This window comes from Spodoptera frugiperda, chromosome 20 (assembly GCF_023101765.2).
Source record: "Spodoptera frugiperda isolate SF20-4 chromosome 20, AGI-APGP_CSIRO_Sfru_2.0, whole genome shotgun sequence".
NCBI classification, from domain to species: Eukaryota; Metazoa; Arthropoda; class Insecta; order Lepidoptera; family Noctuidae; genus Spodoptera; species Spodoptera frugiperda.
The window spans coordinates 7,001,237-7,029,012 of record NC_064231.1 but is presented as its reverse complement, the minus strand read 5'-3'; the positions used below and the strand labels follow the sequence as shown (position 1 = coordinate 7,029,012).

At 34.2% G+C, this 27,776-nt stretch overlaps 2 protein-coding genes across 3 annotated transcripts; one reads left to right on the top strand and one right to left on the bottom strand.

Annotated features, from left to right (window-relative positions):
* Positions 1-27,776, top strand: LOC118281013 (nuclear migration protein nudC). Its single transcript, XM_035601444.2, has 8 exons — positions 1-231; positions 1,313-1,390; positions 1,626-1,845; positions 2,704-2,867; positions 25,688-25,876; positions 26,481-26,553; positions 26,984-27,113; positions 27,345-27,776. The coding sequence occupies exons 1-8, from the start codon at positions 157-159 to the stop codon at positions 27,394-27,396; spliced, it is 981 nt and encodes a 326-aa protein (XP_035457337.2). The 5' UTR covers positions 1-156; the 3' UTR covers positions 27,397-27,776.
* LOC118281023 (uncharacterized) lies at positions 3,397-18,854 on the bottom strand. 2 transcript variants are annotated; one of them, XM_050701320.1, is made up of 5 exons: positions 18,700-18,854; positions 17,602-17,717; positions 6,809-6,940; positions 4,747-5,146; positions 3,397-4,552 (listed from the first exon to the last, which is right to left on the bottom strand). In XM_050701320.1, exons 2-5 carry the CDS (start codon positions 17,617-17,619, stop codon positions 4,512-4,514), a joined length of 591 nt encoding a protein of 196 aa, XP_050557277.1. In that variant the 5' UTR covers positions 17,620-17,717; positions 18,700-18,854; the 3' UTR covers positions 3,397-4,511. The 2 variants fall into 2 exon arrangements, with proteins under 2 accessions (XP_050557277.1, XP_035457349.1); XM_035601456.2 differs by lacking the exon at positions 18,700-18,854 and having other exon boundaries at positions 17,602-17,847.

The following is a 27,776-nucleotide window of genomic DNA, read 5'->3' as shown; positions in this document are numbered from 1 at the left end:
AATTTCGAAAATTTTGTTTGTCTAGCGACGCGGTGCGGTGACTCGTGTGCTCGTGTGATTGAAGACAAAAAGACAACAGAACCTTTGTTTTCACTCAGCCCTTTTGTCTGGTTTAGATCAATAATATCAAGTCTTCTTATCCAGTAACGCGAAACAATGGCTAACGATCCCGAAAGATTTGATACGATGTTGTTAGCAATGGCTCAACAGCACGAAGGAGGTGTTAAAGATGTAAGTGTGTTAGTAATTATACAAAAAACATCAAACTATTTTGAAACATTCTTGAAAAAACCTTATATTTTAATTAGTTTTCCACTAATTGTCCTCTTCTAGAAACGTAGCTAGGTTCTCGATTGTTCTACAAAGTTCTATGGGATTATTGATCACATGTGATTCAACGATCCTGTTTGCTAGGTTACCGGAATTGTATTGAATAACACAACCAAAAATATTGAATTTGAATTGGCTTAACTTGGGCTTGAATGGTTACTGCCCCATTATGAAATATAGTTAGCTGCAGTTGTTGGCAATAGTTTGAACAGATCTTTATTATCTTACTTATTTACTAGTAATTTTCTATATAGATATTAATTACTTTTTGTCAATTTTCAATAGAATGGCTATTGGAAATTGACAAATTACATTTTTATCTTATGTAGTTACTAATCTTTCGATTAGTGTTAAGATTAATAACAAAATCTAAAAATCAATGGGCATCTTTTTCCATGGAATTTTAAGTATGGACTTCTTTATAGTTAATAGTGAATAATGTTAGTTACCTATGTCATTAGAAATTAGATTATTGCTATGCCTGTTGTGTGGGAGATGTATAATATAAGCTTATCCTTAATACATAATTCTCATAACATTAAACGGTGAAAGACGGATGTTACATTTAATTGGTAAACTTCTGCCTAATATTTGGGGTACTACAATTGAGATGATTGGTAGTCCAACAAGCTATTTGATCTATGGTTGCAGATTGTGTACTCCGTCTCAAAAAGCAGTATAGAAAATTCTTTGTATGCCAATATTAAATTCATGACACATTCTATGATTTAACAATATTAATCACTTAGGTATTTGGTGTAGTCATTGAATGATAAAGTATAAACATAGCTGGCATGATTATATATTACAACTTATTTAACGAAAACAATGTACAGAATGGTAAACTTATTATGTAACAAAAAGCCAGAATTCAAGCCAAGAATTCCCAATTAGATTCCCAATTTTACAATTGAGGTGTTCTTTATATAACACCTAAACCAATATTCATTTATTTTAAAACCTCTAAATTTGCCTTTTTCAGCTGCTGAACACAATAGTAGGCTTCTTGGCCAGAAAGACGGACTTCTTCACTGGTGGCAAAGGAGGTGAATGGGAGCAGGTAAGGATACTGTTTATCTTTACAGCAATCTTTATTAACCCTTTAACCGCCGCAGTAGTAATATTATAGTTGCTATATATTTATAGTTGCTTATATACAATTGCGGTGGGTGTATATAAGCAACTTAAATTTTATAGTTGCTTATATACAACTGCGGCGGTAAAGGGTTAACTATTTGACAGGTTTCTATTTTCAAAATTAATGGTAAATAAAAAAATTATCAAACTTTTTACAGGTGGTAAAAGATACATTCTATGTTCATGCTAAAAAAGCAAAGGATGAGGCTGATAAAATTAAGAGGGAGAAGGAAGAAGCAGATAGAAGATTGAAAGATATCCAGCAAAAGAAAGAACAAGAGAGGATGGCTCAGGACTTTGAACCTGCCTCTGTTACAGAAATAACAGACCAGGAAGCTGTTAAAATACAAGAGGATATTGACAAAGAAAAGAAAACTCGTGAGTCATTACTTCATTGTTTATTTATTTTATTTACACTTGTGTATTGTTGCTGTGAAATATTTTACAGGCACTTGTTTTTACTAAAGCAATCCAGTGTGTTAGTTAATTTAGCTATGACTTTGCTTATGCAATCTCCTAATCAAAATGGATCAGGCGAAATTCCTAAGTTTTTTATTTTATTTTCGAAAATTATTTGGACTTCGTAAATCTCCTAATCAATCAATAATGATGTTACACTATAACCTCTGTTTTAACTGGAGTAATTTAAGTTTATACTCTTGCCATACAATTGGTAGTAATCCAGATTTCATAAAATTACTAGCGGACCCGACAGACGTTGTCCTGTCTACACGTCTTTAATTTGAAAATTTTAATCTTTTTTTAATAAGCTAAAACATTCTGGACCTTTTTGGTGAAAATTATTATTCAAATGTTATGACAATATCTAACGTCATTAATATTTGACACTGCGATGGTAGCGCCGTCTGTCGGATCCAATGTAAAACATTCCAAAATCAACAACTACTAATAAATTAAAAATTAATTAAAAAAACCTTGTCCAGCGGACAAAATTGTGAATCTAAACCATTCTCAGATCCCCTTGAAGACACAAAAAATTTCATCGAAATCGGTCCAGTAGTTTAAGAGTGACATACACACTTACAGAAGAATTATATATATAAAGATGACTAAGAGCTTTATTTAGATTAGAGTTTTATTTTGTTTCCTTTCTGTCCCAAAGTCCTGCCAGTTTTATTTTAAATTCAAATTCATTTATTCATTACATATCATCGGTAGGTACATAATTTTGGTGTACTAACTATATTGTTTCTTCTTCACTCAATATTTCAACAGAAACAGAAGTTGGCAGCGGTGATGGCACTCCAGTTGAGCCAGAATCTGCAGCTGAAGCTGAGGAGGAAGATGACCCCAAAGAGAAGGGTAAACTGAAGCCAAATGCAGGCAATGGATGTGACCTTGAAAACTACAGATGGACCCAGACTCTAGAAGAAGTTGAGGTAAGTGAAGCCTTCATTAACATTTTAAATGTTGATATTCAGTTGTAGCAACTGTTTCTTGTTGTTACAAACTTATGCCAAGAGATGGCGCTATGTGTTTCGTGCAAGTAAACTTCACATGCATATAATCACTTTGCCTGCTCAGGGTTTAGTTAGTCTTATTACACTGGTCAATAAGGTATGTGAGAAGATTTAAAAAAATAGATAGCTTACTTTTTTACCCATACAGTTTGATTCAGATCCGTTGTTGATTCAGTTGTAGTTTAAATATTAGGACCATAGTGGTAAAACAGTACTGATAGCTACACATATGTGTAGTTTGTTTTAAATTTTATTTTAATTTATTGTTTTTTTTAAACTCATTGTCAGTATTAGGTGCTACTGATTCCTGATTAATTATCAGGCTTAACTTATTTTTTTAACATAATCACTAGCATCCTTGCCTTTTATTTTTCAAAGGAGGATTCTGTTTTAAATTGTGATCAAAGGTAAAGGAATAGATTACAAAGGAAGTAATAATAACAAAGCGTCGTTATTTTTCGTTTATTATCACAGTTTGTCGATAACAATTGAATTAATTTACTTTAATAAAACCAAATTAATCATTTTTATATAATTATTATGCCACTGCCTTATTACAAAATAGTCCTATAACAAACGTTATTATGTATAGGCAATAATAAAGGTGCAGATTTTCATGTTTCTTACGAAAATTTGCAACTTTTTACACTTTCAATAAAATTCGTATAAAAGCTGTGTCGACAGTGTACGTTTTCTTATTTCCTAACGATTTGTTATAACAGTATCTAGGTAATACCAGTGCAGTTGAACTTATCGCGCTTGAATTAGTACTTACTACACAAAATAATAGTTACATTGGTACTTAAACGAGTTTAATTGGCTTTGTAGTTGAAAGAGTAATAAACACCTATTGCTACCCTTTACTTGGAGGTGTAATCAGGTGCCTGTCGTAATCGCTTTGTTGCGCTAAATCAAATATCGTCAGTCATCACGTTGATAAAATTAAATTATGATGATACAGATCAAATGGCTCTTGTCTACGTAATCTGTCTCCCTTTTTAGGTACAAAGCCTTTGTTGCGCATGTACTGCTATTTTACAGAATCGTTGGTCCATATCTTTCAAGACGTACCATATCCACACAGCTTTCCGGGGTCCTAAATAATACCTACTTAATTCATAAATTAATCGCATTATAATTTAAACTATTTATCGAACAGATTTTACTTAATACCTATTAAATAATTTGAATACACATAATAACATAATGGTATTAATTAATATTTAATTTTTATAAAATCGAGAGGAAACCAATTTAGCCTTCAGATTATTTAAAAATAACATGAACATCACAGCTTAATAGCTTAAAATAAATAAAGTTTTACTTATGTTATATTATTCTACATTATTGTACAAACTGGGTAAGTAAGATATTGCACTATTATATTGTCTAACTATTGGTACTTATTGAACGTGAAGCAATTGTCTAAAAAATGTTACAAACAGTTTCTCGCGTGTAATATTTTGTTACAAGAGATTGTCGAGTAACTGCAAACTGCGAGCTAAGTAAATTGTGGTCGATTATTTAATACTTATACACTTATCACTTGAGATATACTTGAGATTATGAATATTTGTACATCCCTGTCTCCTTGCGCATTCGCACTGAAACAAACGAAAAGAATTGGTTAACACATTGTCATAATATACACAGGTAAAAAATAAAATTTTCTTGGGTGAACTAGCTTGACGCACTACCGAATTTGTTCTAGATTCAAGGCGTTACGTTAAAAACTTAGGACAGGCTTTAATTTCAATTGAATGAGAATTTAAGTGGGTTAATTATGATGAATACTCACTTTCAACGAAGCATATGGCTGCGAGTATGCACGCAGAGAACAGTATCGTCATTGATATAACGAGGACAGTTATCTGGTGCGAATGATCACAACAGCAGGATTTGGGCTCCTTCCCTGTGCGATGTTTTGTGTAGCCGTTGACTACGGTGAAGTGGGTCGAGCTGGCGATTGACTGCGTGTCTTGACCCGGCCCCGAACTTCGTTTGACACCATTCCAAACAGAGTCCAAACCATCATGTGACTCCTCAGGAATGGCGACCACTGCCTCTGAATGACCTGACTTACGTCCATAGCTCCCTAATTTGGTGTGATAGCTTCCAACCTCATCTTGTTCTGCACTTCTGCCGTGCATGCGTGCTAAATGCGCTGCGCTCAGTAGCAACGAGCCTGATGATACACTCTGGAAGTAAAAAATATTGTTATAAGTAATCGTCACCTTTGTCAAGTGGTCACACTAGTGTATACTGAATTATAACTAGTGTATGAAGTATGTAGGCATAAGTAAGAATGAATGAATATTACATTCATAGGTGCATCTGCTTCTCGATTAAGAATTTGAAATCAACCTTAGTGTCATGTACTTTAAATAAGTCCAATTTATTTAACTAAGACTTCAAGTACTAAAAATCTAAAAAATAAACTATTCAACTACTTAAAGACGTATTATAAAAATGGCATGCGGTAATACCAGCGTGCGTTAGTAAAAGTAACAATCTCTAATCGATTTGAACTCGTCGACATTAAATGCTATGGAGTGCTGCGTGGGTCGCTGTTACCATGTGTAAGTTATGTCACGATTCTACATAAGGAACTTTGAACTTATTGTCGCAACGCGGCGAGACGACACGACGAGCCGTTTGTTCGTTTAAAATGGTCTAGACCAGATATTGTCTATTTAAGGTCCTGCCAAAAATACCTGCATTTCATGTTCTTATTTGCACTAACAGTTTGCATATTGTCGGAGTATTATTTCAAGACATAAATAAATTCATGACCTCCAACATCTTGTACAAGGCACACATTGCTTAAATTAAGAAATAAGTTCCACCAAGTAACCAACGCTGTGAGGTTTCTATTAGTCTCAAATTGCTAGGAATGTTAGTGTCGAAATATCACGTTGCAAAAGACTGTGCTAAAAGACACTGCTATATAAAAATATCAATTTATGTTGTCTTAATAATGTGTGAATCTTTAAACAAGTCGTTCTTGCAGCCATATTCAATTACAAAATATAGGATTAAAAGTGCCATTTAGGCACGTGAGTCAAAGTCATGTTTGTAAATTAATCTTGCGCCCATCGTGAAATATTGCACCATGAACAGAAATATTTATATTTCATTTATATTTACTCATTAACATCTAATTAATAAACTGCTCTAACAAGATATACACAGGTCTATTTTTATTAAAATTAAATAGGTCTGTATAATAATGTATCGCAGTCTATAAGATAGCAAAAGTGTTTGCAACCGTTTATTTAAAACATGACAAAAACGTGACAGATACTTTGTGACAAAAATATCTTAGAATTAAATTGTATAATGTTTATTTTATTCATTATAGATTCCAATATCAAACAATATAAATATTGTACAAGAGACCTTTAAAAAAATGTTCAACTTGTGTGTCAGTTTTGCAACTGTTGTCAACTCAAATTAAGCAATCTGTGGAATGTTGTATGAGAATGAGATCGTACAAGTTTAGTGGATCCTGTACCGGACACGGCAATATCAACCAGTTTCTTGACCCCGTCTATTATCAAAATAATATGTATCTAATGTCGTACAAAAACAATATCAAATTAGGTATAACAAACAAAAAATGTACGTTTTATTGTTAATTAGCCGAGCATAATTTCAAACACATCACACGAAGGTGCCAAATTAGGCATGGACTTTTTATACCCAACGGCTGCTTTAATGTCATTTACTTATTGAAAAAGTATCGATGCATAAATTATTGACTTTGTTCTATCGATACACAACGTGAATTCTTGGCTCGTAATTGAAGCGGAAACTAAGTTCGTAATCATTGTGACGCATGATTTAGAAGGTCAACTTACGTGGGTACTGTGGTTACTTGATGAGCCTTGGCTGGAGGCGGAGCCACCACGAGATCGCCCATCGCTTAAGCTCCCGGCTCCACTACTGCCTGATAGCGATGGTCTCGGTATGTGCCACTCCTGTGATGAGATCTGAAATGGTCACATTAATAAACATGAGCTCCTCGCTTTCAAACCGATATTTATATTATACAAAAACATGCCTCCATGATCTACTTAATCTGAATAAATTCAAGATCACAGTTAAAATATGGCGTATCTCCGGCACGCCAATATCTGATCGCAAATGCATCTAACATTTAGCACATCCGACTTCATTATGTACTAACATTGATGGATGAAAGCACTTTCATTTTTGCACTTTCATTACTCTACATGATAAGCTAGAAATGATTTTCTAAAAAGCTTTGTTCAATTTAAACACTACATTTGAAAGTAGGTCAAGTTGCCTCAAGTGTGTCAAATTATACTTAAAATATTCAAACCAAATAGATGTCAGAGTTTCTACCTATTCATCTATTTGACGGTTGGAGACAACGTTCTTAGTTTATGTCATTAACATGAATTTAATTATAATCTGTAGCAGGTCCTTGCATACATATTCATATTACAGTAAAAGGACGACATGTTAGACATTCTCTTTCCTTCTGTCTGTGCAAATACCTATAAAAGCATATTAATTGATATCAAACAACTCGATCACTGCCTACGTAGATCAGTTTATGTAGGATTGCGGCGTCTTTGAATATCTTGAGAAATATTTATTTCCACTTACGATGACATCAACTAATCGAGGAAAAAATAGGGAAGACTAGAATTTACTCGCGACCCTGGTATATAGCATTGCAATTGCAATTCGAATTTAAGCAGTCCTCAACAAATAATAATGTCTATCATTAGTCACTTTTTTATTAAAAGTTCAAATTAATTAATGCAATTTTGAACGTAGACTAGACATACTATTGTTAGTCAAGTCTTATTGCAAATGGAAACAGTAAAGGAGTTCTCGATTACTTCGGTCTATAAAATTCAAAAGGCCTAAAGTAATGACGTAACGTAATTGCTTAAAATTAATAAATCTTTTCAGTAGTTCAACCGTCACGTTTTAAAATGTTCTGCTTCTTGCAAAATTGCTAGAAGGCTTTTTTCATGTACTTCTATTGATCATCAAACAAAGACGTCGCCATAAAAGTAACTGGCATTTACATCTACATATTCTGTAGTGTCGTTGTGTTGTGTAACTTTGTCTGGGTGTTACTGAATGCGTACGGAAATCGTTGCAGCACTCTTCCTTGTCGCGTCTTTGGAGATTAGTTTCATCTAAAGATCGCCTTTCAATCTCAACAAATCATTTATTTATGTAACTGTACAAGTGTAGAGCTTTCCGAAGTGCTGCTGTATTTGTAAATGATATGTTTGAAACAATGACGTGGGGCTATTATTGATGTAAAAAAACTTCCTGTGTTTGTCCTATGGACAGGATCGTATTCAGTTTCATCCATTACGTTTTAGGTCAAGTTTTGTTCGGAGTCCGATTGATTTTGTCAGATACGGTGTTCAAGGTCCCTGTTCTCTTTATTTGCGGTCTCGTTTCGTCGGCCTCTGTTGCAATAAATCTTAGCTTTGCTTTCGGCTTCATGGTCCTCTTTGTTACTCTGATAACATGATGGATAAGCATTTTAGGTAGTCATATCATTAATTCGTTTTACTTTTTATTGTTACATGGCAAGGTCGCGTCATTATTGTGTTATTTTAACAATGTTCTGTTTATTCGGCGGTTACCTACGAAATATCTCTTGAATTATTCAGTTTATACAGTTGATAGATTGTTCATTGTTGAAACCTTCAAACAATAGTGTTCACTCAACTCTTGGCACGAGAGTTTCGTCTCGGAGACGATGGAGGCGGTGAGCGTTGCAAAATGTTTCGCCAAATGCAAAGAACCGGTTCCGGGGTCTACGTCGATACTGTTACACTGTAATGTTCAGCAATGTCTTGACAACGTACCTATAAAATGCATACACTTTCGCTCTTTGTGTGAGAAATAATTAACTGTATACTAGTAAATAAGGTAAGATTATGATAACATGCAGCAAGTGGGAACGCGGTCGTTTTGTTCAACTTCTATTGTTTGCGCCTATGAGGAAATAGTATTTAATTAGAATGTTTCCATGTATTAGCCAATATTACAATTACTCAAATTTTATTTTATGAACTTAGTTGTTATAAATTATTATTTCACAAGTATAACTCCACGTGATATGCTAATAAATTATAATTAGTGTAGTCTAGTTCATGTCGATGTCTTTTTATCTTGTTTCATTTAAATATAATGGTTTAGTATTTATTAGCATTGTACATTTTATGTTGCATTGGGCACGTGTGTACTTACGGATATGACCATATGAATCAACTTTTAATTGCTATCAACACGTGGTTAGCACACGTTAAGAACCCCGTGAGAACAAGTATTGAATAAACGTTTATATTAAAATGTTATTATCTGTACGCCTGCTCTTCCACGTGTGTGGGAGCACGTGCTCACAGACATGTAGTGCGCTTTAAGGCTCTACTCATAACCATTATTTGTCATACTAATAGTGCACATTGATGGAACAAATACTCGACTTGTCTTAACTCAATGTGATCATTTGAATCATTAATTATGTTTCTAGTGTTTTGATATATCCAACTATTAATTATATTTTTTGTAATTATTTTTATGAATAGTCTCTTAATGTCCGCAACTCTGCTGCTTGTCTGTCCATTTGTCCTGAAGTTAATGAAGATGTCAAACTAAATAATAAAGCCGCTGCGTTTCGGACATCGTTTCCATATAAGCGAATCATAATGCTCAACTGAGACGTTAATATGATTAAACCGTGAAGGTAAATCTTGGCTGCAAGTACACTTCTGTCATATTTGGGTCCATCTCGTTATTTTTATCTCGACAATCTACTTGGCATATGTATCATTTATCATCGAAACAGTCTGGTTTACTTTGGTGCAATGAGCACTTACATGCGCGATTAACTTAGACTCATTGACTTCTGAAAACAACCTTCATAGCTACCATTGCGTCATGTTCTACTAACTGAAAAGGAATCGTAACATCTGTATATCATTTGTCTGTAATTGAAAATAATGAACAGTTACGTTACGAAACTACTTAGCGCCATAATAACAAGTGCATAGTCGTAGAACATGTTCGGTTGGTACGTCGCGGTCGTTGACGAGACGGTCTAGTTATGCAATGTGTAATCTTTACGAATCAACAGTCAATGCGTGCTCTAGCTGCGTGCTCATAACGGTTCATTGTAATCGCGGAAATCATTAGACTATAACCCAACTTATACGTCATGCAATCTCACGACACCTGAAATTGCTGTAAAATACGTTTCGTGACATTTGCGTTAATTGCCTGCGTATTTATCTAACGTCAGATACATTTTTTACAGGAGTTAATTAAAATTCTACTTATATAGAATTGGTTTTATTACCAAGTTTTTCAATATATAACTTCTTGCTTCAAGTTATTTGAAGTCACGAACTCACGACGTTGTTTTTCTTCAAGATGGACTTGGTACAAAAGCAGAGGTGACGCCTCCAACGACTTTCATAATCCCAAACAATAGTCGCTACACTTAGTATGATAATCGGCTAAAGACTAAGTAGTCTGTTCCCCTTACAAGAGAAAGCGTACATTCCCGATACATGGCTCTTCTTAGAATACTTTCGGTGCTGCAAATGTCACAATGGATAACGGGTTACTGTCCACGATTTCGATACTTTTAATTTCACGTCTCTCTGTGGTCAGACTGACTTATCGTAACTGAATTATGGGCGTTGCAATATTGATCTCTATCGGCGCTACCGGCGAAACGGCTTGCATACTGTTCAGTTTCTCCTAAAATGCCTCTTTGAATACTTGAGTTATTAGCTTTGTGTAGTAAGAATAAGCAGTCCATTTAAACTTATCACTGAGTATTAGCCGTTTAAATGCAGCATGGCCCTCGAAAAGTCGTTTGTGACAATGCAAAGTTCAGTTATGAGTTAGTTTGACAAAAGCAAGACGTGTTATTGAGCATCCAATTATCATATTTTATACGCGATTGCATGAGGACGCCGCTGTATAACTCATTGTTCACGCTGGTCACAAACATTGACATGATGCTTATGCTCGTCCTTGAACTCAATTGCTTATATTTATGAAGCTAACGGGATTTGTGTCAATGCAAATAGCGACGAATATACTCCTTATCTATTTTCATATTAAGACAAAAACTAAATGGAACAAAAAGCGTTCTCATAATGTTGAAGTTATGAGGATGGCGAAGATGATTTAATAAAATAAACCGAATTCAACTTATACTTTGATATCATGATAATTATTACCTATCAGTGTACTGGTAAAAAATCCAATCAACGATTATTTTAATTATAGGCTTTATTGTAGTGTAGTAGACGTCGATATTGCCAAACGTTCAATAAATAGTAGGTTGATTGAACTTTGGCTCGAAATAGATTTTCCGGAATGTTTTAAGACGATTATGTAATTAATTGATGAGTACCGTGTGCTTCCCTGTATGTGTTAAGTAATTGCAGCATTCTTTAAGTCGTTACCCATGGTATAGTGTTCGTCTGTGTGTAATCTATATCGTGAGTGGGAGGTTACAATAGAAAAAGTGGCCATGAGATGGGTTACTTAGCCGGATTCTCCTATTATTTAAGTACCTGTTACGATGACATCATTTGCTGACGTCCATGATTTGCTGTTATGTTACGTGATGATTACCTATACCTATATCAACGATCGGGTAATGATTACTCCTAATATACTATAATAAAATGTAGACAACCATTTTTTGTTGATTTACATTTTAACATAAGTCATAAGTTAAGCTAGTAGGACGTAAAATAAATAATCTTAAGAGTTTAATTGCAAATTTTAATGCCAAAACGTCAAACCTTGGCAATCTGAAGTCTAAAAAAAACTGAAGCCACAATACCGCTTCCTGTCTATCATGTTAAATGTATGACAAATATCACAACATCCACTGTTACTTGTGTCAATTGAGTGTAAGGTCAGTATTGGTAAATATGTATCAATAGCAATCTGGCAACATATCAACGAAAATAACAAAATATTTATGTCAAAAACATTTTGCCTCCGGTGAATTAATTGAAACTTTCTTGCCTCCTTTTGCTGCTACGAAACCAATGACCGATATACCTAAAAATAAAAACTTGTAAAAAGTGGAAAATACCAAATCACAGATTGGAGAATGAGGTCTCGTAACGTTACTCATAAATTGCAGAAATACTACATTTTGTCTGACGTAAAAATGCAACCGGTTGACGTTCTGTGTTGCACACATGAAATGTCTTTGTAGCCCAAATGTACTTGTTTCTTATTGTGTAACTATTTGTTAAAGACTTTAGAGAGTCCACTACAATCATCTATCAAAATACTTCGTTTCGGAAATCAAGTTAAGTAAATCGAACGACCTTAATTATTTGTTGTGTGAAGAACATTCAGCGGCGCGAAAAATTTTGTTTACCAATTATTTCGTAATCCGAAACTTGTTCGGAACGATGTCGTCATTACACTTTAGTATGTACCGTTCGAAGATAAAAATATAAACATATAAATATAACATATTAAAAAATTCAAGGGCCACATACTTCTTAAAAATAGGATTTAATTAAGTAACTAATCAAGCACGGACAAATAGAGCATTGACTGTTGTTTTTCGGTGTATTTCCAAGCTTCTTTTATTTTCGTCCCATGAATACCTGTTCTCTTACGTCATATAAATACTTTGTTGTTAGATCCGTTTCTAAGTGGAAAATCCTAAGCATACCCGTTCCATTTGTGACTAGGATCTTATTTGAATAAAGTGTCGTTGACTTTCGCACGATTCTGTATGAATAGAACGTACACATCTCGATGCAAAAAATATTAAATCCTTTTATCAGGCAGCGGATAAATGCTAATGTGACTTGTTGCTAACCTGACCTATTCTTACGAGTAACTTATGACATGTGGCCCAATGACGTTTGAGCAATACGTTACGTGTGACGTAACAGAGATATATCACTCCTCCTTCCAAAGGGAGGCGTGGCACTCATACAAGAATTAAGATATTTAGTCCACAAATTAATTCTCGTGTCATCTTGGTTTTCGAGGAATGTCTTTATGAGTACCCCACTGTCCAATCCATATTTTAAGCGTGGCGTACCCCTTTATTTTAGCTTTGGAATTACAATCAGATCATTTAAAAGATGTTAGGGGCAATTGATTCATTTTCTGTTTAGAACGGGCATTTTTTCTATGTATTTGTACAATACTGTTTTGTGCAACATAAGTATGCTGTGACGACCAAACAGATCATTCTACAAATAACAATAGATGTTCTTGGAGGCAATGAATACCTATCAGAAATATTATAATGTTATCGGGTCATTATTCATTAGCTGTTGTGCAAACACTTGACCATGAACTACTATAATACAGTGTGGCCAAGATTTCATTAATTCGCTGTGACACTGCTAGTTTATAAAATTAGCATAACGGAAATATCCGCCATCCTATCGTTAATATTAATTTGTGTACATAAAATTGAATATTTTGAACATATTTTATAAAAAGGAGTCCGTTTTCTACTAAATAAAAAACGTGAAGACAAAAATTAAATATAACCCTTACACGCGTGGTTACCCTAACAAGTAAGTTATATCACGTAGATTAATCAAATGATATTATGCAAGAGCAGAATATGTAACTATCGGGAAAAATGTTGCCTAGATTGTGAACACTATTAGTTAGCTCGTAATTTTAATACAGCCACGTCCAAGTGTTACCTGTTGCGTTTTGCAACCTGGCACTTAAATACTATCAGTATAATTGTAATGAAACAAACATTAAACCGTTCACAAACTAAATCTCTAAGTAGATTATAATCTGGTTGGCTTGATGATTGTTCGAGTTATGCTAAACAATGAACTTCTCGAAATCCTTCGGTCTATTGAGAGATTTTGTATAAATGAATGCACCGCAACCGTTCGGACCGGCTGGATGTACGCTAAGTCCGGGTGTTGTGAAATGTGAAGGCCGCGCGTCGAGGGCAATTTTAGTTGTCAGTCCCTGTGCCATTTACCTCGGACTAATACAACCAGCCCTGGCTACCGACTCACGTAGGCAGTCATCGAGACTTGCTTCGGTTTTTATAGCCATTATCATTATTTAAAAGTTCAAGTGCTTCCTCTCTGATCAATTTCGAAATAAGTATAGCTGTACCTTATTGATTTTCAATATAAATCTAATCTAAACAACGCCTTTATTACGCTAGTATAGTCTCTTTTGCTTTTCATAATATTTCAGTTCTCGGTTATTCTAACATGCGGAAGGGTTGCAAGAAGAATTCTTCCGGGTTTTTTAACCTTCAGTTTCATAATAGGATATACTATATAGAATATATTGTTGTCATTTCAATTGAATTGATTCACATTTGTTATTATATAATAGTAATTTACATATACACCTTACGTATTTGCCAAACAACTTTTGTATAGGAGGAAATGTAAATGCGTTTTATAGTTCAGAAGACACAGACTCTATTGTATATCATTAAAACGTCATTAACATACGTCAATTCTATGTATTTCTAAGTTGATTTGCTGATTTAGGTAATCAGTGGCTACATTGGTGCAATACAACATGCAAGTCAATTTAATGTTAATGAGAATCCTATAAGGCTTTACATTCTTTCCACACACGGACTAAGATTGATCGTTGAAAGAAAATCGCATGCGTTTTCTGTTTAAAACATTTTGTTTAATTGCACTGACGGCGATCATCAAATAGTTTTGTTGCCAACGTAATTACATACGAATGGCCAGTCACATTCTAATAATTATACTGATGGACTTAATCATAAAATCGGGGGACTGAAACTGTACTTATCTATATAATAGGTACTGTATTTTATAAAATTGTTTGGTCAAACAATCTTATAATTGACTACTTGAAAGGCTGAATTTCGATAATTATCAATAATTACAAACGTAGTTAGTTTTAAATTCTCAATTCAATTTGATTTAGAGGTTATACGTTTTTTAATGACTCCAAAGAAATCAATGTAACTTCTAATGAAAATATAATGAGGTTATAGATAGTCTGCTTTAAGGAAATGCCAATGCGTTTGGTATTGTTACGTTTTCATAAAATGTGGTGGGTGATCTTTTCTTAAAGACCGGAGTCTTGGTGTAGCAACATATAAATTCGAGAACAAATAAAATAGGAAAACTTTAATATCACGGCAACAGTGACGTCTGTGTTATTTCTGGATTAACTTCGATGATGATTAAGTTCGATTCCACAAAGTTCACATGAGTCACGAATCTATTAAACGTTTCAAGTAGTTATTACAACGACTTTTTTGGAGCAATTGATGATGATGTAAATGAAATCATATAGACCTTTTCATAGGCTAGTGGATTTCTGGAATAGAAACCACAAACGTATACAAAGGTTAATATTATTACATAATAGTCTAGTTGGAATCGCACTTGTTAATTTTTTGGCAATCTAATGATACACTCTAAGTTACTCCTCGGTAAAGTTCAAAGCCTTATTAAGTGGCCATGGTTTTGCACAAATTGGATGAGGTTTTTACCGTCTCTACTTCTAAGTATATTACCCGTATTAATAAAAAGTTCTGTCTGTATAGCATGTGGTGTATCTGCCTACATAAATCAAACAGAAAAGTGTACCACAGGGTTCCATATTGGTACCAACTTTTTTATATGTATAACCTACAACTGATGGTCTATTCATATTGCACTCGTAACAGAGCAAACATTTTAATTACAACACATACGTTCGGTATTGTCCGATGCATAGAATAATTAGCTAGCGACTTAAAATAATTTTAAAGACGTTGTAGTATGTAAAGCTATTTGATATACCATTAATATTTATTATTAGCTCGTACATATTTTGAAGAAGACGCGTCACAATCTTGTATAATTTGGAGGTTGGATGGTCGAGAAAAATAATGTTTCACAACAAAATGCTTACCTTAGGAAAATAACGTATTTACATACAGATGAATTATAATTTTGACCGATGAAAATGTAGGGATATTGTTTTCAATTTTTAATAACTATTTATGATATGGTAAACTGATAATGTAGATATCTAGATTTTGTATTTCGTTTTTAAAAACGTAACACTACATTTTTAAACACTTGCATTTTCTTCTGTCTTGGGTGCGTTTATAAACATACTTGTTCACATACACATGGCAGCCAACCCCGAAAAAACCATTTGTGAATCGAACCCGCTACATGATGCACGGCAGCCGGTTGCCCAGCTACCGCACCAGTCGTGCAGTCATGGATGGGGTGCTCCTCACCCCATAAAATGGACTAACATGCGCGTCTTTCAACAGCTTTTTTTTGTTTAACATATTTTTTGTTGGATTATAAAATAGGTATTATGCCGTTGCACGAAGTGTTGCGCGCACCTAATGATATTCCAAATATTTGTTCCAAAGTTTACGACAAACCACTTTTTTTTTAAACTCGATGAGCGTCTGAATCGGTTCCTGGTGACCTTGAACATACTCAAAAGCTTTGCTAAGTGCTGCTCCACCCATATTGGTGAGGAAAATCTTGTATTTATTCGCTTTGAGAAATACCTAACTGATATTCTGATAAACAATATCATCGATATGACCTTTGACCAATGTTGTTGACATTTGTATTTTCGATAATATTTTTATGATTTACAGGAAAGTGTACGCTAAGTTTAACTGGTGTGTCATCGTAGTAACTCGATGTGCTAATATTTGACATTCCTATTTGCTGTCTAAGATTGTGGTATAGAACATAGGCTAAATTTAACATAGTGACTCTTTGTTTATAATTTTTGTTGTTGTAATTGTTTTTGACTTAAAAGCTCTTAATGTTGATTTTATGGAAAACGTAAACTGTTGAAGAAAGTTTACTTGTTACTCAATTGCGGTAAACGTAACTTGTACGAGCGTGATTATCTTGAGACACAAGCTCAACTTCACGTAAACGCTCTTGTTGCAAATGAATAGATCATTGTCAGTTTGCATTTACCCTTTGATTTAACATATCCGTTTTAATGTGACACCTGCTTGGATATTACATTTTCTTCATATTATGTTAGTCTCATCTATTGTTGTAATATTTGTTTATCTATTTTCCGATGTATCGTATCTAACATTTATTCATTTAGAATTATTAATTGCTATTGCAACCGCAATGATGAGTAAGATATCAGCTGTTGAAGTGCGTCTGGGAACTGTTGATCATTAAGTACTTACTTTCAGCTGAATATCATGGGATATCCTTATTTTGGAGAAGAGGCAATGTATGCTCTTGAAGCATAACTTAGTTTCTCAATAACACGGTTAGGATTGTGAGCCTTCTAAGAACGTGGATGACATTTACCAAAAAAAGTATAATAAGGTTGTCTATTTCCTTATTTAGTGTATTTCTGTATGATTATGCATCCTACGTGTTTATGTAAACCTGTTCATAAGTTATTACTAACATAGTAACATCAATTTCAATCTAGGTTTATTCATCTATCATATAAATGATAACAAATATTAATGACTTGTCTGCAACCACGTAAAGCTCACATTTCAATAAGATAATATCAAAGACTCTTAACCTTTATTTACTCTTTTGACAAAACCACCGGCTCTATGTTGATAAGGCTAGTCATTGTTTAAAAAATTACATGCATCACTTACCGAGCTTTTGGTATCCATTGTTTACTAGTGCCACCTCCACTGTATTATTGTTGTTCTCTTAGGATCTGTTCACTAATGTTACGTCACTGAACACTGCATTCACTCGGTCCACATGTCTGTCAAAATTGCGTTAGGTTGTAGTTTCGAGTTAAACCTCTCTCGCCCTCTCCGTGTGGCCGGCGTCGTGCAACGCGCCTGCTCCAAGCGGCAAAGCGACTAGAGTCGTACTGAGAGTGTTGCAACAATCACCAAGGTTTATATATGAGGTTGCACGCTGCCGTTTTGTACAGATCTTTTCTCATAGAATTTTGAAAAATATTGCAATATTTTTATAAAATATATTATTATATTATAGATAGATATTATAGATTTAGGTAATCCTCATATACCCATTTCTTCTACAGATCTTGTTTCCGCTAGTATTGTATTAATTGTGGTAGTGTGCATCTCTACGATGGAACAGATGATTTTTTCACGCTTTCATGGTTTGTCTCATAACAAAAATAATTGTTGGTGTACTTGAGTACATTGACCTCTTAAAACTTACACAGGTCACATTTAAGTACCTGACTTTTACATAATATATACTTTACTTAACTTACTTTATAGGTTAGTTAAATAATTCTGTTTTCCTTAATCGTATTTGTCATCTCAAACATTTTGTGGTATCAAGAAATACTTGCAATAAAGGTGAAAAAAAGGTCGATAGGTAAAGGAAAATAAAACATCAGATGGTATGTAGGTAGATATAGTTAAGAGTTTGGTAATGTTAACACAAATATAGCTTACTCACACGCGTTTTCCCCGTGGGGCTATCCGATTACGATACAACAATATCGGTAATTTCATGATCCAATATTGCAGATACTTATTCTCAAACAGGATAACAAAATACTTAATCAAAATTTTATAGGAACTTCATTTTCTCTCAAGAATTTGTCCAGATATATTACTTACACAATATAAAATACAAATCTCAGATCAATGATAAAACTAGTATCATGGTTTCCCGAATTTAGCAAATAGAATATTTTTTTCTAATCAGCTATTTTCGTAATACAATTTATACTAATAGAACTGTGAACTGATTGTGCTCACCAGTGAAGCTCTTCCCATGTTGTCGTCCATCACTATTAGAATTATTAGAAGAACTTTGACACATACACTAAACGAATCACTTTAAAATAAATAAATAAAAAATGAACAAGATAACAACACTAGTGGTCAGGATCAGAACAATTTTCGTGTGACCATGTGCGACGACTGGCGATAGCCTCTAGCCCACAGGAAAATAATAAAAAAGCAATACGGTGGCTATGTCACGTTGTGTGCATCAGTTTGTGGCGAGTCAAGTCCGTATGACGTATCCCTTAGCCGATGCCAGTAGTTGCGTAATCGTCCACGATCGCGAGGACGAACTCTCCGCTCATGGAATTTCATTACAGGACTTCGATGAATCGACTACACCTATTCTCATCGCCAAAAAACCAATCACGGTCACGACATCAACCGGACATTGCGCTTAACAAATTATTACAAGTTTTTTTATTCAATATCTGTGATTACTCTACTAATAGGTAGTGATAGATATCCCAATTTCGTTTGTGTGTTTTTTAAGAAAACGACCTTCGATTAGCTTTAGAAGAAGCCAATTATTAGATCACTCCAAACCCATTAAGTTTTGTGAGTTATAAAGATATAACATTTTATCCCTCGCTTTTTTGTTGCGTATATTTTACATTATGCTACTATTTTTAGTGTGCGTGTTTTTTATTTATTTGTGTACGTATTGATCTTCATAGCAACAATTTTGTGGGTGTTAATTCGTTAGGAATTTCAATGATGTGAGTTGATATAATTGCTTATCGAGTTCATTTATCCAGACATAACTATAACTTACTTACCTTTTTTGTGAGGTGACACATGTTTAATTACTAAATTGGCCTAACATGTCCCAGATCTGGAGAATATTAGCTTAATTTTCAACAATCTATGAAATTCGGTTCCACTAGGTGGACGGATTACCTAATTAATGTCGCAGGGAACCGCTGGATGCATCTCGTTTCCAACTAGCCTATCTGGAAGTCACTGGGAGAAGCTTATGTTTAGCAGTGGACGTGTTGTGGCTGATATCATAATGAAATTCGGAGCATTTTACTAGTCTCTTTGTCTAAAAAACGTCAGGCAACAGTATGTCCTACATACTTACTGAATGCTATTTAAAAATATCTCATGTTGGTGATAAAAGTTGTTCAACCTTCCTGAGGACGGCTGCTTTAAATACCTTTTCCTCAAAAACAAATACAAGTTTTATCTGTTTAGCATTTGCATTTATTTCTCTGTAAAAATATTTGAGCTCGAAAGCTTTTAAGATGACGATAATGATGACGTTGGAGGAAACTCATGCACTTACGCATAATCATGTGTGTATCGATTATCGAAGGGTATCGTCACAACTATCTCGGTCGTAGCATTAATTAAACGCGTTTCGCCATATTTCTTAAGAGGTGTGGGTGATCTTGAGGACCAGAACAAAACCGCTGTTGAAATACGATTTTCTATGGGTTCTTTCACAAACGATTTCTGTTCTCTATTCTATTACAAAAACTTATAGTACTAAATAGGCTTCTATACATTGTATTAATTACTCTGTAGGTTGTACAGTGGTAAAGTTTTTTAAACCCTTTTTGGCCATTGTTTATTGCGACATGTAAAACCCGTAGAGCTGTAGCTGCTACGGGCTACGCGGCGTAGCCGGGAAATAAAAATACAGTGTAGTAAACTGGATAGTATACATTTTGTGTACATTGCAGTGGTACTTCGTGTAGAATAGATCGAAATATTAGTAATGAATGGTTATACTTTATGTTTTTATTATAGAATATATTTTAATTTTAGTTACCTAGACCTATCTTAGTTAACTTGAGAGTAAAAATATAATATCAGAACAAAATTAGATTTCATCTAAATCTTTAATCTCTCCTATGGTTGCTTAATATTTTAAATGTTATTGAAAAGAAATATGCTTTTCGAAAGCACTAACAATCTACCTAGACAAGTTTAACTGGTAGAATTTACTGGGTTATTCTTAGTCGTTGCTCCACAGGGTAACGAAAAAATAAAGTAATTCCAATAATGTAATAATAAAACCATGTTATTTCAATTTGTTCTGTTAAATTAGATACAATCATTGTAAATGTGAGAGCCCTGTAATTAGCTAAAACTGTATTAGACTAGTAGAATGCACTTGTGTCAGCTTGGAGTTGTCATGCTCACTCAAAGGTCTCATTGGCGGTGGCACGGGCATTGGATCGCTCATTCCCTGCAACATGGTTGAGTTGGGCGGTGCTGGTGTACGTGTCATGTTCGTGAACGGGCGCTGTCAACTGGGACTGGTCAGCTCCAGACTGCATTAAGATTGTTGTCCTCAGGGTTATTTTCTTTTTCTATCACTTTGACTAAATATTAGTTTTACATTGTTCTCACATCAAGCAATCGAAACAATGTAACCATGAATTGTATTGTGAATCTGATTGGAAAAGAGTAACCTATGGAGTTTCTTGCTCGTTCTTCTCCATAGGAATCTACACTTTGGAACGAGCAAATAGCTTCACTAGAGGACTGACCGACAGACTGACGTTATTAATATTATTATATTTGCTTTGACGTTCAAAAGTGCCTTCCTGGTCTAATTGAAATAAATAATTTTGACTTTGACTTTGACTTTGACAACTCAATTTCCGATTTAGATCTTCATTGCTTAATTGATTCATGTAGGTGGTATGTCTTGTCTATTTCAAATTACTATTTACTGAGACAGTACCAAAGAGAGACAGACATGGTTCCAAATCTGAATAGAGCAAACACACTCTACGAAGTTCTAACATATATCAAGTTCTAACACAAGTACTTGAATACTTGAATATATTCTACTCTTATACCAACAATCTCAGATAAAACGCTTATTTATTCTAAGTTTGTAGTACATAAGCGTACAGAAACGTGTGTATAGTAGTGATTTTGTAATTAACTAAGGTGTGAAGTTTACGCTTCTTGTAATGACCTCCCATGACCATGACGTATTTGCAATAAATCTACCGGGGAATCAAGAGTTCAATGGTATGTACGCTGTACCATGTAGTACAGAGTAGTGAACACGAGCGGTTCATTGTCATAATCTGTTGAGTGATCGTTATCACTCTACGAAACCACCAATTAATATTCCAAGTCATTAGTGTTTCTCGTGTACTGAGTATCATAAATGTAATGCTATTAATGCTGGAGAGGTTTTGATTGACCGCTGAAGTATCGTATCAAAAGCTTGACCGTGGGCCGCTTACATGCTTTTCTCGATGTGCTTCATTGTAGTAGTAATTTTTGCAGGTTGCATAGGTATTCTCATTTTATTTACCCATATGTTATTATAGTAATAAAACAATTATAAAAATATCCTCTAGCCAGTGCCGTTAGTCTTTATAATAGAAAAAGCCAATCATTAAAAGGATCGTAAATCAATTCATTTTTATTTTCTTAATTAACTAATTTTACTTTGTAACTGTTCTTAATGCGGAATGTTTGTTTCTTTATATTTGCATGAAATACTACGATGTTTTTGGAAAACAATTCTCTAATATTCTACACATTTATTCTGAAGATATTAAGCTTCAACCACATGATACGCTACGCTTGAACACCCACATAATCACTGCCAATTAAAGATTAGTTTTGCTTCGACTATTACGTAAGTTTACAAATATTTTAAATATGTATAATATCAAGTGCTTCGACAAACAGAAATAAGGCATATCATTTTATATGATGACTCTCATTTAAATATCAAGCAGGCCTAATAAGCTATGCCAATATCTAATCTACTAAGAATTTCGTGAGGCGACAACGAGGCGCCTAATTACTGTTCTGCTTGAATACTATTATCATGTGTTTGGAACAGAGACTCCGACGACTTGGGCTTCCATTAGAACGGGGCCGTAATCGGCGCGTAATCGTGTGAAGGTATTATAACACCACGCTATTGAGCGCAGTTACCACAAGGTTCTTATAAGAAGTTATTCGTTAAAGCAACAAAGGATTGAAGGCTTGCTTAATTTCTCAGTCGCACGCACGACTCCAGCTTAATTGGAATGCAATTATATCATTAACTTAGCTGTATCATTGCCCAATTATCCGTTGCTCTATGAATTCTGATAACGCCCACTTCTTGACACATCAAAGGATAAAGGAGAACAGTTTCGCAAACTTTGTCCAATTAGTAACGAGTAATCTTAGATCAATATTCAGATAAAGAAATCTTTCTTAACCAATTTTTCGCTGAAGCTATATTAAAAATGTTTTAATATAAGTGCATTATGTCGGTAGTAACAAGACTCTACTTATAGAATGCTTAGTTCTTATCATACCTATGCGATATTTGGGAAACCTCTTGCGCAATTATTGCAATAAATATCAGATATTTCATCAAATATTTTTGAGGAAAACTGTGAAGCGCCGTGTATTTATAATAGCTCACAGAATTTCCAGTTAGATATGGTTAGCATTGAACTGGGTCGTATCAACAGGACTTAATCATTTTATTATGCATCATCTTAGCATATCTGTATAATCATCATGGCCACGGGTCACCTAAACATTATGTTGTTTATTTTAGATATTAATAGACTGTATCACTAATTACATATTATGTGACAACGCAGAATTCACTATTAAAATATTCTATCAAGGCCAAGGTTCATAAGCATACTCTGTTATCATTTGAATAAAAGCTTCCAAATATGTTTCAAAGAGGGCGTTTTATTTGTATTAATTGTCGGGTAGCAAATTCTTATAAAAACGAATTTAATAACATGTTCAGGCTCGCCATTATAAATAAACAGCCAGTCAAACTTATCAGATGCATAAAGTAGGAATATATAAAATTGCCATCCTCATTAAAACTTGTTTCGCAGCACCTGGTCATCATTTCGGCATGTTCATGTCAATTGATGGTCATTATGGGGTCACGTTAATGATTCACAAAGAAGTTCGTAAGTATATTGTCCGGTCCGGTCCGGTTGTGCGCAGACGCGGGTATATTCATGCACATCGTCCTTGCCAGGAATGCGAGGTCATCACGCCTTCGTTCGAAGAACGCGTTCTGTCTTGGCGGTCCTCTTGTGAAACATAATTATTGTTGTTTTTAGACTTATTCATTCCGTATTCTATGCATGTCATTATGATGTCAGTTCGCGGCCAGCACCTTGTTACTTACCGTGTTGTCCTGTCCAGCTTACCAGCCTGGCTTGATAATTGTACTTAAATGGTTTACTGCGTGACTCCTAGCCGAAGCTAGCCTTCTATATTATTTATATGTAGACAGGATTTTCGCTGCTACAACCTTCGATTTATGTCTATTAAAAGGAGGATGTTATTAGTCTTTTTGTCGAGGATATACACAGGTTTCCAAGTCCAACTAAAATGAGCGTGACCGGTCCGGTGGCAACAGCATTCTCAGAACAATATACAATAATAATTATAATTGGTAAATAATGTTGTATCAAGAAAAGGAAATCAAGTTTTTTATTGCATTTATTTTTACATTATATTCGATAGTTGTTATGAATATTTAAATCTTGAAGTCGATGAATCCGGCATCGTCTAACATTCCATCACATTGACGAATAACCTATCATATTCATCATAACAACATTATATTTTTACTGTTTTTGATTGGAAAATTTCAACCAGATTGTTATTAAGCCGTGTTGTTGTTTAACTACGAATCGGGACATAAAATATTGAATATTGAAACAAGGTGACATAAGGAGGTAACATAAACAGAACAGAACAGAATCCGGCATCGTCTAACATTCCATCACATTGACGAATAACCTATCATATTCATCATAACAACATTATATTTTTACTGTTTTTGATTGGAAAATTTCAACCAGATTGTTATTAAGCCGTGTTGTTGTTTAACTACGAATCGGGACATAAAATATTGAATATTGAAACAAGGTGACATAAGGAGGTAACATAAACAAGTGAAAGTATTTTAATTGGGTTAAACGAGTAATTAATCGTAATTAACTTATTTTAATATGTTTATGATTTTTTTTAATTGACTACTGGGTACTAAGGTATTTTGACGTCACAACCATAATATTGGTTATAATTATGACGCAACGCAAGAAATTGTCTTTTACTTTTCCAAGTGTTGAAATGTTAAGGTGTCATTGTGACCCTTCACCTTAAGTTTTTTGTTCAATGAATGAAACGCAACTGAATTAACAATCGTTGTTTATATCCGTTTACGTAGATATCCAATTAAATGACAATTATGACGGTGTGTGGTATGTACTATGTAGTTCACATTCGAGGTAATCACTTCGATATTCTGCTCCTTCCGTACAGTTTTATTTTAAGCTCTAGACTAATCAAACTGGATTGGAACTGAAAAAGGCTAACCATTCTCTTAAACGACCCATTGTAATTCTTTCATATCTTCTCACATATACGTATTTCTTCAAACTTACGTTCAACAAACGTATTTCTGTGTTTGTTTTTATATGTTTAAGATACGTACATTTTATGAAAAACTACCACATATGTGTGGTAGTTTTAGAACCATTCTTCGAGAACAGTATTACCAGATGTCATAATCATACTAGTATTTCAGATCCATCTGACATAACATACCGAGATGAGTCTACTTATTAATATTATGTATATTGGTATCTAGACCAGCGCTCACCTTTAGCAACATTAAATATTCTAGACTATAAATTACGGAATTGGGTACTTATCTCTATAAGTAAATATTGAATAAATAAAGTGTATACATAATTAGCTTCTGGCTATTATATAATTATGTTTATTATGTAATTTAAACTTTATATCTTCATCGTATAACCTTTAAACTAACAATGAATCTTGGACACAGTATAATATCAATGTAACATTGCATATAACTTGTGTACTTAAGTACTTAGTGCAGGTTCCGAGTTCGTGCAAAAACTAGCGTATTGTCTGGCGGAAAATACAATAATTTTATACCTGCTTACCTACCTACCTGTGTTTATGTTCACAGCTTCGAGTGCCACTGCGTCAAGTTCTGAGGCCACGCGACTTAACGGTTATCATCAACAAGAAGCATCTCAAAGTCGGCATCAAAGGCCAGCCGCTTATCATCGATGGCGAACTAGATGCCGAAGTCAAGATAGAAGAGTCAACGTGGGTGTTGCAAGATGGACGCAATTTACTTATCAACTTAGAAAAGGTACGTACGTGATCCTACTTCTAGCCACGAGTAATACAGCTTTATCTCAAGTTCTTATACAATCGTCTACCTCTTAAGAATTCTTAAACATGTGCTAATTTCGAATCTACTCGTACATTTGCCAATGTTGTTTTTTTGCTACCGAATCAGTCCTAAATAACCACAACGACACTCGACTATTGCTTCCTTATTTATAGTTAGTTTCCAAATTATGTAAGTTCCGTTGTATCATCACGATCAATTACAACATTAGGATAAGCATTACAAGATCATACACAGAAGGAAAAGGATACTGTTGTAATCTCCAGACTAGAGAACATAAGGTCCTTGTCGGTAGCCAACACCTATTAGCTCCGTTCTTTATTGTATAACAGCGTGTAAACAACTGAGCCGAACATTGATAATACAAATGCGTGAGGTTTTTTTTCTAAAATGTCATAAACAAACCTTGTAACACTTCTAAAATTGCTTTGTACAATTATTTAAACATTTTAATGAAGTTGTCATTATGTAACGTAAAATGGTGTGTTTTTTTTTACTGTGGAAACCAATTTAAGGTAATGATGAGTTTCTTATAAAATAATGTTGTAAATTTTTATTATAGGTCAATAAAATGAATTGGTGGGGCAGGCTAGTCACTACCGACCCGGAAATATCTACGAGGAAGATCAACCCAGGTAAGCATTTTGGTAAAGTTATAGCATGTATTTATGGTAATTAATTGCTCACGCAGAACTGACTCGGTACTTCGTGGCGTTTTATACGGCAGTTAAACTGTTAAATAGACAGTAGTACGTTAATGGACTCTGTTTCTGTACTTATTGTTTATTTATGCGGTATTTCCGGAAACTGCATTCAATTTGCCAAATTAACCGTTATCTTAAGATCGAAACCATGGGTTAATTCGTAACTTCAAGGTGGAATAGTCGGGGAAAAGGACGTTAATTGCATTTCGGATCATTTGTAACTGCAGCTTTAGGGCCACAGCAAAAAATTAAAATATTAAAATTACTTGTAACTTGAATTCAAGATCATTTAAACAGGAACTAGGAAGTTGAAATAAATTATTATTTTTTCAAAACTAATTTTATATCCCAATTGTTTCAGAGCCATCGAAACTGTCCGATTTGGACGGAGAAACCCGTGGTTTAGTTGAAAAAATGATGTACGATCAACGGCAAAAGGAAATGGGCCTGCCTACTAGTGATGAACAAAAGAAACAAGATGTGCTCAAAAAGTAAGTCACGTTAAGATTCTAGATAAAATCCTGGTGATGTTTGACTATCGTTGTGTGAAACAAAGGTAGACTACCTACTCAAACAGTCGGATCTGATCAAGGATTTTGAGATTCGCACCGTATTATTTACAAATATTGAACCAACAGACTCAAAATCAAGCAATTTGGTGACGACACGCAACGTGAGAATCCATTCAAAATACCTAATATTTTTTCCTTTTTTGTTTACAGGTTCATGGAACAGCATCCTGAGATGGACTTCTCGAAATGCAAATTTAATTAAACAATAATAGGCTATTAATTAATTAATACTTAATTACTTGGTGTCAATAACCGCGGTGTTAATGTCAAATTTATTTTACTACAAAATATTTTGATTTTACACGCCTCTTTCATACGCATTTGTAGAAGATGTATATGAACGTATACTTTAAAAAATTTCGGTTGCTGCACGTATGATTTCATATTTTTAAGTGTGCGGGAGTTTTGCACAATAAAAAATTGGTGCCCTGAGTGACTAGTTGCGGTCATGTTAACCTACCATGATAACTGCTGGACATCGCCTGGTCGGTTCAAGCACTTTCTATTATTTAAGTGAACTTATTACAATAGCATGTTTACTGTTGTATTCATATTAAATAAATAACAATTCTGATTTTTAAA